The 12,056-nt window shown below is 38.5% G+C and overlaps 1 protein-coding gene across 1 annotated transcript in view; it reads left to right on the top strand.

Moving 5' to 3' along the window:
- LOC109082789 (chromatin-remodeling ATPase INO80-like) overlaps positions 1 to 12,056 on the top strand; it is a 37,777-nt gene that overhangs the window by 11,498 nt on the left and 14,223 nt on the right. The window contains 5 exon segments of the mRNA XM_042777780.1: positions 496 to 563; positions 650 to 743; positions 926 to 1,121; positions 3,489 to 3,629; positions 5,643 to 5,868. Of these exon segments, the coding sequence (XP_042633714.1) occupies positions 496 to 563; positions 650 to 743; positions 926 to 1,121; positions 3,489 to 3,629; positions 5,643 to 5,868 (725 nt within the window).

The following is a 12,056-nucleotide window of genomic DNA, read 5'->3' as shown; positions in this document are numbered from 1 at the left end:
TATCTTTGCAAAAGGAGGTTGCAAAAAGAATTGATTAAAAGGGTATGATTAATTGTGGCCAATGTATATAAGACAATTATTAGACATTTATTATGACATTTATATTACATTTAGTATTAGACATTTATTTCATAATGAGATTTTACCTTCATTTTAAATTCTAATTCTTCAATGAAAGGTTCGATTTTTGTAAATGTTTAAAATAAAATATCAAAAGGGTTAACTGTGCAGATTTTACGTTGATCATATTTACCAAGGGTATGAATTATGTTGAGCACAACTGGAACTGCAGCATGCAATTATAATTTATAGTTCTTCTTATAGTTATCATTCTTTACGTGAACAAACCTTTAGGGTGATTCTTAACCAACTGTGTGGCATTATTGATTGAATCAAAATGCTGTTATACAACTTGTGTAAAAGCTTTTACAAGTGCCTTTTTTTATTTTTTATTTTTTTATTAAACTCATAGTTTTAATCGTTGTCTCTCCTCAGGCTGAAGCAGACTCTGCTCTCTCCGTTCTCTGCTCAACACATTCAACAGTCCTTGTTTCACCGCAAAAGTAAGTCTCTGTTATTCAACAAATATATTCTGATATTGTTATTTCAAAACTTCTCTAATTTCGGATCATATGTTCAATTGTTACAGCTGACGATGAAGGCAGCAGCTATTCTTTCCTGCGTTTCATTGATGTGTCTCCTGCTGAGATGTCTAACATCATGCTTCAGGGGACTCTAGTGAGGTAAGTTACACCACACTCACATCAGTCAGAGAATAAAACATAAATACACACTTTCTCTGATTTGTCCTAAGCAAAATTCTAATAAGAACTGAATATATCAATAATATTTGGATGTGTGTTTCCTATGGCAAGCAAACACATCTTAAGAGCTGTTTAGATAATAAAATCAACTCTTTTCTCAGGTGGTTAGCCGTATATCTGTCCTTCAAATCGGCTTACCGGCTCCACCACAGCCGTCTGTGGGATGAAGAGGTGAAGGAGAACGAGGCTATAGGGAGAGCCCGGCTAGGCAAGCTGTGTCTCTCACACAGAGATCTCATCCTGTGGCTTAACCGGCCAACATCTTTCCCAAATATCCACAGCAGTCCTACTCTACAGGTGAGTTTTTCTTGCTTTGTCATATGATATACTAGTTGCCTTCATCACCATATGCTAGTGGTTCTCAAAGGCCCCCCTTTGTCCAAGACTATTCGGCAACATTTCTAGAACGCTGCCTGCTTCCTTGAGATCCTTGAGATTGTCCATCTAGCACGTTTACATAAAAAAAACAAAGGAAAAGCAGTGCAGTGAAATACAGAAACACTTTTTGTGTGAACGGTCACCCAGACTTCTCATTATTGGCACAAATTTTGATCGAAAGGTATGTCCAAAAATAATAAGTACTGGTTATTTCACAGACATAACTCAAAAGACAAAATGGAACAGTTCTGCTTCTAGATGTCTAGTTATCGTGCTCAAATAAAACGGAATATCTTTCAAATATTTGCTTGCACAAAGTTTGCCGTATTTCTTTGTTCATAGTATTTCTTGCGTTTGGAGTTTTGTGTGTGTGGACGCATGTCTACTCTTGCCTTGGGTTAACCAGATTGAATGACCCTCATCTTTCATTAGCGGCAAGGGCTCAGATTTCATTGTGAAAACCTATTTCCACTCACCCACGAGACACTCCAGTGTTGCTGTATATCAAATGCTGATGAGAATATCAAAGGTCCAAACGGATTATCGGGAAAAGGAAAGACGATGGAGGAAGTGGTGCTGGATGTCCCAGTCCAGAAGCTACAGTGTCGTCCCCTGGAGGCCGAACAGCAGCAGGGGCTAAACTGCAGTTTGGCGCGCTGGCGTGCGTTTAGGCTACGATCAGGGGAAGCTGTGTGCAGAAGGTGCTGACTGAGGTGTAATATTATCCACTTCCCACTACAGCTTTTGTACCACGTAAGCGTCTCCTAGCTCCACTGGGGCATGGATGGGGAACACGACACCACAACAATCAGCTCCCCGTGTGGACTGGCCCATATCGAGCACTCAAGGTTGTAAAGAACCTTAAACTGTACTAACTAGTTACAAAAGTGAAAGCACCTGCCTTTTTCTACAATTTCAGATCTTCTCCAGACTCAATTTGGAGCAGTTCATTTTTCTCTAAGCATTGCAACATATTGTGATTTTGAGTTGAAAACCAAGACGCTCAGCAAAACTGATTCCCAGTCTGTAAATTTAAGCTGGCAGTGTGTTTTGTAAGTAATCACATATTGCTCAAGCCCAGTGCTGAGGGATCCTCCTCTCAGAGGTGCTCTGTGCAGATGGAGCGGATCTGTGTTGTTGTATGGTAATTAGCGTTTCATGTATTTGTATCAGTCAGTATGCAGCCGCAGGCAGCAGTGCTGTGAGAATCTCAGAGCTCTGGATGCTGGATCATATTGATGCCTCATCTGTGTTTGTACGGTCATTGTCTCTCACTGACGTCTTGGCAAGAGTCTCAAGCCTGTACTTCATGAAATGAGACACGAGCACTCCTGCTGAGACTGCCCTACAGCACCTTTCTTTCTTTCTTTCTTTCTTTCTTTATATATATATATATATATATATATATATATATATATATATATATATATATATATATATATATATATATATACATTATTTTTTTTTGTGTTTTTTCACTCATACTTGATTTTTGCTTGTTTTCCCCCTATTGTTCTGTCTTGACTTTATTTTTGTTTCTCTGTTCTTATAATCTTTCTTGCATCATTCTTCCATTTTTCTTTCTCCATTCCTTTGTTCTTTTAGTTATTGCTGTAATTTTGCTTGCTTTTTAAATTTCCTTTCTCTCTCATTCTTTCTCTTGATTTTTCGTTTTCTTTCTTTCTTTCTTTCTTTCTTTCTTTCTTTCTTTCTTTCTTTCTTTCTTTCTTTCTCTTTTTTCTTTTTCTTTTTCACTCTCATTCTTTCCTCACTTTCTTTTTTTTCGTTCTTTCTCTCTCATCACATGTTTTTCACACCTCATCCATCATTAGCTCACAACCTCCTCTAAATGAAGCCGACAGGTCTGTTTATTCTTGTCACTTGTGTGGATGCAGACAGGAAACAAGCAGATATATACTCTGGTCTTTATGATTCATGTGGGTGATTAGAGCTGTAGTTTGGACTGTGACCCCCGTCTGGACGTCTGTTACCACTGTGGTCTCATTTAGGGTATCACTTCTTCTCAGAGTGACCTCTTGGCTTGTGAAAAATGGAGCTGATGAGATGGGAGTTGGGTTTACATTAGATAACTCATTGTAGAGAGTAGGGAGATCACTAGGAGGTGCTGCAGGCCCGTGTTCTGTTTTGTGACGACTTCACACATGGTGCAGAAAAATGGCCATCTTCACGCACACACTTAGTCATACGTGTTGAGATTTTGGCAGTATGTGATTTAGTAGGGTGTAATATGCTATACTGACTTTTATTTTTCTTTCTTTCCTGCAGGATTTAGTGTTCACGTCCACAGGGTCTATGCTGATCTGTCGCACTGACGTGGTCATCCACAGCAGACGCTCATCCGTTCAGATCTTCAGACCGTGCCAGCCTACCCAACCACCTAAGTTTTTACTCACTGTCACGCCCAGGGTAAGAAACACAGCCCCCCCCCCAAAAACAAAAAAACATCTTAGTGGAACATATTGATTGCCAGTACTTTTACTCAGTTTAGCAGTTTGAAATAAATCCAGATTTCTATATGCAGCAACTCTTTTTGCAAAAGTCAGAAACTGAATTTCTACTGAGGGTAGTCAGGTGCTGACGGGGATCTCCCGCTGTCTCAGAAACAAACTTGCTATCCAAAATGAAAGACTTGTTCTCTGTGTGGCCCTCAGTACAAGCCTGGTTTATTTATCCTCTTTGACCCCCTGACGGATCTTCTGCTCAGCTGATCATGACCCCGGTGGAGAGTAACCAAACAACACAAGCCCACCAGTGAGAAATCAGAGGTCTTGGTTAAGGGCTGCTTCTCTGGCTGTGAATACACAGCCCATCAAAACCCACACCGCCGTTTGGGATACTCTCAAACTTAGGGATATATTATTGTTGAGATATTGTGAATTCATGTCTTTGGTACTGGAGGAAACGTGGTAGTTGTGACTTACAACATCATTTGCTGGTTCAAGATCAACATTCCTTATTCATTATTAGTATACATTATCCTTAGTTTTACTACTTCTTCTTCTTTTTATATAATAATAAAAGCTAATTAGTCTATTGATTATATTTTAATTCTCATTTTAAATTAATTTTTATAATTATAATTTTATTATAATTTGTATGTTTACATATTTTTATTAGATTTCTATAGAAATATAATAGTTACTGTTTTATTATTTTATTTATATAAATAGTAATGTCAGAATGTACTATTGTACTATGTACTATTTGTATTATGATTTTATGTAATATAATGAAGTAATTAAGTATTTTAATATATTTTATAGTATTTTATTTTATAAAACTAATTATGTTATAATTCTTCTATATTCTTATTCTACTTATTTATTTATAGTATTATAATTTTATTATATGTTTATATATTTTTTTCTTTTCCTAACCCTAAACATGTCCCACACTTTAAACCAGAGGTGACTTGATCTTTTATCAAATGACACTTTGATCAAATCTTTTTCAAGCCCTTAAGCCTAACCGTAACCCTAAACCTAATCTGAAAATCTGATTGGTAAATAGCAAGGTTGTTTCAGATCCAGCAAAAAGACGGCGAGCCAGGAAAATGTCCGTCTTAAGCTAGTCAAGATATTAATCTTTAATACGTGACCAGTGTGGTTGTACTGAATCATATCTGCAATGTTAATGGCTCAGTCATGTATGAGAAACTGTTATCTGCTGTTAACTTTGCTAATGTGAGGCTATCTCAGTGTTATCCCAGCCCCAAGAGTCGGGATTGTGTCTAGCCTCATGGCTACGTAATGAGAATTGGCACCGGCCCCTAGGCACCAGGGGCATATTGGCACTGTGGGAAAGTGATAAGATAGATTAGTCGCCTTTTTTCTCTTTATTCATGAGGGACTCTTGGCCCTGTTGGCTTTTTATGGCCACATCTGCGAGTCCGCGCTCCTATTGGTCAGCTGTTCGCTACAAAACTGGAAGCCTGGCCAAAGCTGAGCTGTTTTTCATCAGAGATAAGAATGAAAGGAAGATAATATCATCCGCTTGTCAGCACGCCATAAAATTCTCCATAAAGCTGAAAGAGGGATAAAGCAAGAGGGAGAGGGAATGAAAAGAAACGGCCAGTGGAAGGGATTGTAAGTGGTGTGAGTCACTAAAGGAAATGGTCATCTGTTACTCAAAGGCCTGTTAGCGCTGTTAGCACCGCTGACCTCTGCCACGCTTTCCTGCCAGAGCGGCGGGGTTCGGACAAAATGTCAGAAAGACAGGGTTGTGCGTGCCTGTGTGTGTGTGTGCACGTTCAACAACTGGAAATGATTCTTCTCCCCCCTCAAGCTCCAATTTGTTTGGTGTTTCTTAGTAATAAAAAGACTGAATAGGGAAATAGATGCCAATTATCTGGAGGAAAGACACTTGGATATTGTAAACAGCCTCGGAGATGTTGACTAAGGGATATTCTTCTTTCTCTAGGTGACTTCAGTTCCCATGGAACGCTATTGTGCGGATCGCAGTGCAGAGTATGAATGGAGGTTAATACGAGATGGAGGGAGTCTCATTGCTAAGCAGTGCTTCCTGTACGGATCCCCCGAGCTGGCTTGCGCCTGGGCTCAATGCTCTCAGGCCTTCCTCCCTCAGAGCCCAGGGGGCATCATGGCCCTGCAGCAAAGACACGGCTGGTCCTTCATAAGGATTCCAGGTAGGTGAAATCCTGGGTGGGAGTTAGTGTGCGTGCATGTCTGTTTGTTTATGTTTGCTCGTGTGTAAAAGCGGTTGAGAGGTACTTAATTTTCCCAAGATGTTTGTATCCGGCTATTGTCCTTGCAAAGACATTTTCATTTAAGATGAAGGACTTTCTCACATTCATTGGTTGTATCATAAAGGTTTTGAATGTTTTGAGAGGAAGTCTAAATTTTATTGAAATTTATAATACCCTCAGCAGCGACAACTCCCTTCTTTAGACCAAACACAAACCATAGTACTGTGTCTCAGCTCCTTATGGCAAGGCTTCAGGCCCTGAGGGACCTCATGGCACCGCTGTGCTCTGGAGCCAAAGTGCATTTCAATCAAGCAAAACTCACAGAGTGCCATTCATCACGTTTAGCATGACAGTTCGATAGGAGTAGTGCCAGTGTCATATTTGCAGATAAGACAGATTTTTGCATCAGCCTGTTGCGTGAATCGTGTGCAGGCATGTGTTTGTGTGCGCGTTCCAGTGTAATTGCTGGGAGCAGACTGGGGAAGAGAAAGAGGTTGTGAAGTCTGTGAAGTTGGGAGGGGGGACAAAGCAAGGAAGTTGGACTATTGGACATTGTTTCTGCACAGCGTTAGGTAAGCGCTTTGAATGTGTATGTGTGTGTGTGTGTGTGTGTATCACTGTGAATGTTCATTCACAGGCTTAAGGTGTTTCAGAGCGCACTTTTCCCATTTTCTCAGAGTCATACTGTACCCAGGGAAGGAAGTGACACAAGTCTGGGTAAGAGTAATTGAAGTATGCTGGCGGTCCCACCACTGGCTCATGGAATTAAAAGCCTACATCTCAATATAGAGGCTGATTAAGGCTTTATTAGCAATAACAATACTGTGTTGAATGATTCCTAATTATAGGGTGTAATATACAGGTCCTTCTCAAAAAATTAGCATATTCAATTCATTATTTTCCATAATGTAATGATAAAAATTAAACTTTCATATATTTTAGATTCATTGCACACCAACTGAAATATTTCAGGTCTTTTATTGTTTTAATACTGATGATTTTGGCATACAGCTCATGAAAACCCAAAATTCCTATCTCAAAAAATTAGCATATCATGAAAAGGTTCTCTAAACGAGCTATTAACCTAATCATCTGAATCAACTAATTAACTCTAAACACCTGCAAAAGATTCCTGAGGCTTTTGAAAACTCCCAGCCTGGTTCATTACTCAAAACCGCAATCATGGGTAAGACTGCCGACCTGACTGCTGTCCAGAAGGCCATCATTGACACCCTCAAGGGAGAGGGTAAGACACAGAAAGAAATTTCTGAACGAATAGGCTGTTCCCAGAGTGCTGTATCAAGGCACCTCAGTGGGAAGTCTGTGGGAAGGAAAAAGTGTGGCAAAAAAAACACTGCACAACGAGAAGACGTGACCTGACCCTGAGGAAGATTGTGGAGAAGGACCGATTCCAGACCTTGGGGGACCTGCGGAAGCAGTGGACTGAGTCTGGAGTAGAAACATCCAGAGCCACCGTGCACAGGCGTGTGCAGGAAATGGGCTACAGGTGCCGCATTCCCCACAGAGAAGCAGCACTGGACTGTTGCTCAGTGGTCCAAAGTACTTTTTTCAGATGAAAGCAAATTTTGCATGTCATTCTGAAATCAAGGTGCCAGAGTCTGGAGGAAGACTGGGGAGAAGGAAAAGCCAAAATGCCTGAAGTCCAGTGTCAAGTACCCACAGTCAGTGATGGTCTGGGGTGCCATGTCAGCTGCTGGTGTTGGTCCACTGTGTTTTATCAAGGGCAGGGTCAATGCAGCTAGCTATCAGGAGATTTTGGAGCACTTCATGCTTCCATCTGCTGAAAAGCTTTATGGAGATGAAGATTTCGTTTTTCAGCACGACCTGGCACCTGCTCACAGTGCCAAAACCACTGGTAAATGGTTTACTGACCATGGTATTACTGTGCTCAATTGGCCTGCCAACTCTCCTGACCTGAACCCCATAGAGAATCTGTGGGATATTGTGAAGAGAAAGTTGAGAGACGCAAGACCCAACACTCTGGATGAGCTTAAGGCCGCTATCGAAGCATCCTGGGCCTCCATAACACCTCAGCAGTGCCACAGGCTGATTGCCTCCATGCCACGCCGCATTGAAGCAGTCATTTCTGCAAAAGGATTCCCAACCAAGTATTGAGTGCATAACTGAACATAATTATTTGAAGGTTGACTTTTTTTGTATTAAAAACACTTTTCTTTTATTGGTCGGATGAAATATTTTTTGAGATAGGAATTTTGGGTTTTCATGAGCTGTATGCCAAAAATCATCAGTATTAAAACAATAAAAGACCTGAAATATTTCAGTTGTCGTGCAATGAATCTAAAATATATGAAAGTTTAATTTTTATCATTACATTATGGAAAATAATGAACTTTTATCACAATATGCTAATTTTTTGAGAAGGACCTGTATGTATATATATATATATATATATATATATATATATATATATATATATATATATATATATATATATATATATATATATTTCAAATTAACATTATTTTATTCTTGTCTTTAATTATTTTTTTTATTTTTTTTTCCTGTGTAGGGGAAAAATACTTTTTAATATTTATCAAATTCAAAATGTGGCTGTATTTGTACATCTGTAACGTAAGATGCAAATAAAAAATGACATAGAAATAAGTTATATAGATCAGGGATTCTTCATAAATGGAAGGATCATATATAATTGAAAATATGCTTAAAGTGAATGAATAAACATCAGATTAAAATAAACAAGGAATAGAAAAAAACATGATGTAACTTATTTACAATTGATTAATTTTCCAAATTTGGGTCTTAAGAAGAAACTATATAAATACAAAAATTTAAGGATGGGGGTCCCTTGCATGAGGTTGATAATATTTGGGTGTCTTTGACCTCTTAAAGACTGAAAACACTTAATTACATGAATTGTATCATTACAGATACATTTGTGAGTTGTATAATAAAGTCATATAAAAATCAGGATGATCACACGAACAGGTCATACTTTTATTAAAGAATAGTAATAGTAGAAGAATATATATATTTTTATTTACATCTTAGTTATAGAGTTATGCATACATTTATACCTGAGACAACCAGCAAACAAATGTGGACATGTTCACCTCTGCCCTCTTTATAGTGCATACACATTTACTGTACAGTGGGTATAGAAAATAATCAATTACCTTTAAAATAATAAATTTTTTTGCTTTGCAGCCTGAAATGAAGACGGACACGGTTTTTGTTTTGTCCATCTGTATTTACTCAGTGCAACTTATAACATCCAAGTGAAATATATAACGCCAACACCAAAAAAAAAAAAAAAAAAAAAAAAAATTAATTAATTAATTTAAAAAACCAACAACAGAATCACTGAGTTGGAAACAAGGATCACCCCGCTCATAAAAATGACTTGTAAACTTAATCAGGTGTAGCTAATCACCTTCTCAATGGCACACAAAGCCATTTGACTTTCAGCTGTGATAACTGTGGTCATTTTGATGAGTTCAGCATGAAAAGAGCTTTCTGTGAGCATTTCAGTCCTTGGTAGTGCAACTGAAGCAAACAATCAGCTATGGGTGGCAAGGCACTGTCAAAAGATCTCCGGGATAAAGTTGTGGACAGGCACAAGTCAGGAGATGGATACAAAAAAAAATCCAAAGGCTTTATCAATATGGAAGCAGATTAGTCTCAAATATAATTCACGCAAAAAACATGATTCACACATGCGTAAACAATTTCACATGCATGAAACCTAATTCACGTACACACAAAAAAAATTCACGTGCATGAAAAAAATATATATATTCAAAAAAAGCAATTCACATGCGCAAAATAAAAATGATATATTCATAAAATACATTTCACAAATGCAAAACACAATTCGTAGATATACCAACTGTGCACAAAAACCTTTGAATGTTTAAAATGTACGAGTGTCTGAATGTACAAATCGTCATTTACTACGAATCCACTCATATTTGTGTGTGTGTGTTTTTGAGACTTTCCTGGCAGAGCTCTCTTCCCACGTGGGTCTGTCATACTCTTTAGCCAATCAGATGCGAGCTTACCATTCAACCAATCATATCATAAGCCACTGAGAGTGCATTCAAGGAGCACGATTCTGCGCACCTTTTGCACCATATGGATTAATTAGAACGGAAATTAAGCCTTTACATCAGTAATCCCATAGTCAGTAAAAGAAATGGACACAGCGACCCAATTGGAACTCAGGTGAGACAAGTGAAGCCCATTTTTAGCGATTTTTAGCACTTCCGTTTCTGACGCGCAGACTCAAACTAAGCTTGATGACGTCAGCAACCTGTCTGACAGATGTAAATCTTCTAGTAGCTGTGCGTGCAAACTGCCATCGTTAATCTTGCAGAGACGGCGAACTTGAGCGGGGAGTTCTTTGGCATGAGTGAGCAGGAGTAAGTATTCTGTTTAATTATTTTGTATAGTATTTTAAAATCTAACGCCAGGGCTTCTATGGGCTTCTCTCTTGACGTCTCCCCGATTGCCTACGAGCTTCTGAATGCACTCTCAGTGGCTTATGATATGATTGGTTGAATGGTAAGCTCGCATCTGATTGGCTTAAGAGTACGGACAGACCCACGTGGGAAGAGAGCTCTGCCAGGAAAGTCTCAAAAACACACACACACAAAATCCGAGTGGATTCGTAGTAAATGACGATTTGTACATTCAGACACTCGTACATTTTAAAACATTCAAAGGTTTTTGTGCACAGTTGTATATCTACGAATTGTGTTTTGCATTTGTGAAATGTATTTTATGAATATATAATTTTATTTTGCGCATGTGAATTGCTTTTTTTGAATATATATTTTTTTTCACGCACGTGAATTATTTTTGTGTGTACGTGAATTAGGTTTCATGCATGTGAAATTGTCTACGCATGTGTGAATCGTGTTTTTTGCGTGAATTATATTTGAGACTAATCTGCTTCCATAAATCAATGCCTAGAAGCACAGTAATCTTGAAAATTTGAATCTTTGAAAACGGTTACATCATGCGCATACGTAATATGTGTTAGGTATGTAGACATGCGCAATACGTGCCGAATTTAAAGGCAAGCGCGAACAAGCATACACAACAATGGCGGAGTACATGGTACTGTTGTTGCTGCTCAAGAGTTTGCTAACGCTTTTTCAGCAAAGTGTGGATTTATTTCACCAATATTACAACCAATAGCGGTGATGCATCATATACAACATATAATCATCACTTCCCTACAGGTACTGTTTACTAACAAGGTGACAGCACCAACTACTGGCCTGGCATACATAATACAGCATTTTTGGCCGTTTTTGCGGATATGATAACTTTTTAAAAACGCAAGCAAAAAAACATTTCCATTTTTTGACTACATCATTGTCGTGTAAATCTAGCCTGAAGCAGTTGCAGGAATTTATGACAAAGAGTGGTCATTGTGTGCATGTGACAATATCACAAATTCTCCACAAATGTGGCTTCATGGGAGTTTTGCAAAAAAATAAGCCACTCCTCAAGAAAGGCCACATGCAGTCACGACTGAGCTATAAAAAAAAACAAAAATAAAATTCTGAGGCAGATGAGCGAAAATGTCTGGTGGAAATCCAATACAGCTCACCATTCAAATAACAGCATTCCTCCAGTAAAGCATGGAGGTGATAATGTCCTGTTATGAGGTGTTTCTCTGCAGCAGGGACTGGACCACTTGTCAGGATGGAAGGAAAAAGCAAAGAAAGAAAATCTGCTGCCCTCTGCCAGAAAGTTGTCAATGGGAAGAAGGTTTACCTTCCAACATGACAATGACCCAAAACACACAGCAAAACTGAGCACACAGCAGTTGAACTTGAACCTGATCTTGAGCAGTTCTGCAAAGAAGGGTGGCCAAATATTTTTAGGTCTAGATGTGTAAAGTTAGTAGAGACAAATCCCAACAGACTAAAGGCTGTAATTAAAACAAAAGGTGGTTAAACAAAATACTGACATTAGGGGTGATCCTTTTTCCAACTTCTGTTTTTTTATTTTTTCAGACATGTTGGTGTTTTATCTTTCACTTGGATGTTATAAGTTGCACTAAAGTAAGTAAATACAGCTAGATAAAACAAAAACTGTGTCCGTCTTCATTTCAG

The sequence above is a fragment of the Cyprinus carpio genome, chromosome A20 (assembly GCF_018340385.1).
Source record: "Cyprinus carpio isolate SPL01 chromosome A20, ASM1834038v1, whole genome shotgun sequence".
In the NCBI taxonomy this organism is placed as follows: domain Eukaryota; kingdom Metazoa; phylum Chordata; class Actinopteri; order Cypriniformes; family Cyprinidae; genus Cyprinus; species Cyprinus carpio.
The sequence above is the reverse complement of the archived record's forward strand: the minus strand, read 5'-3'. Positions and strand labels throughout refer to the sequence as shown.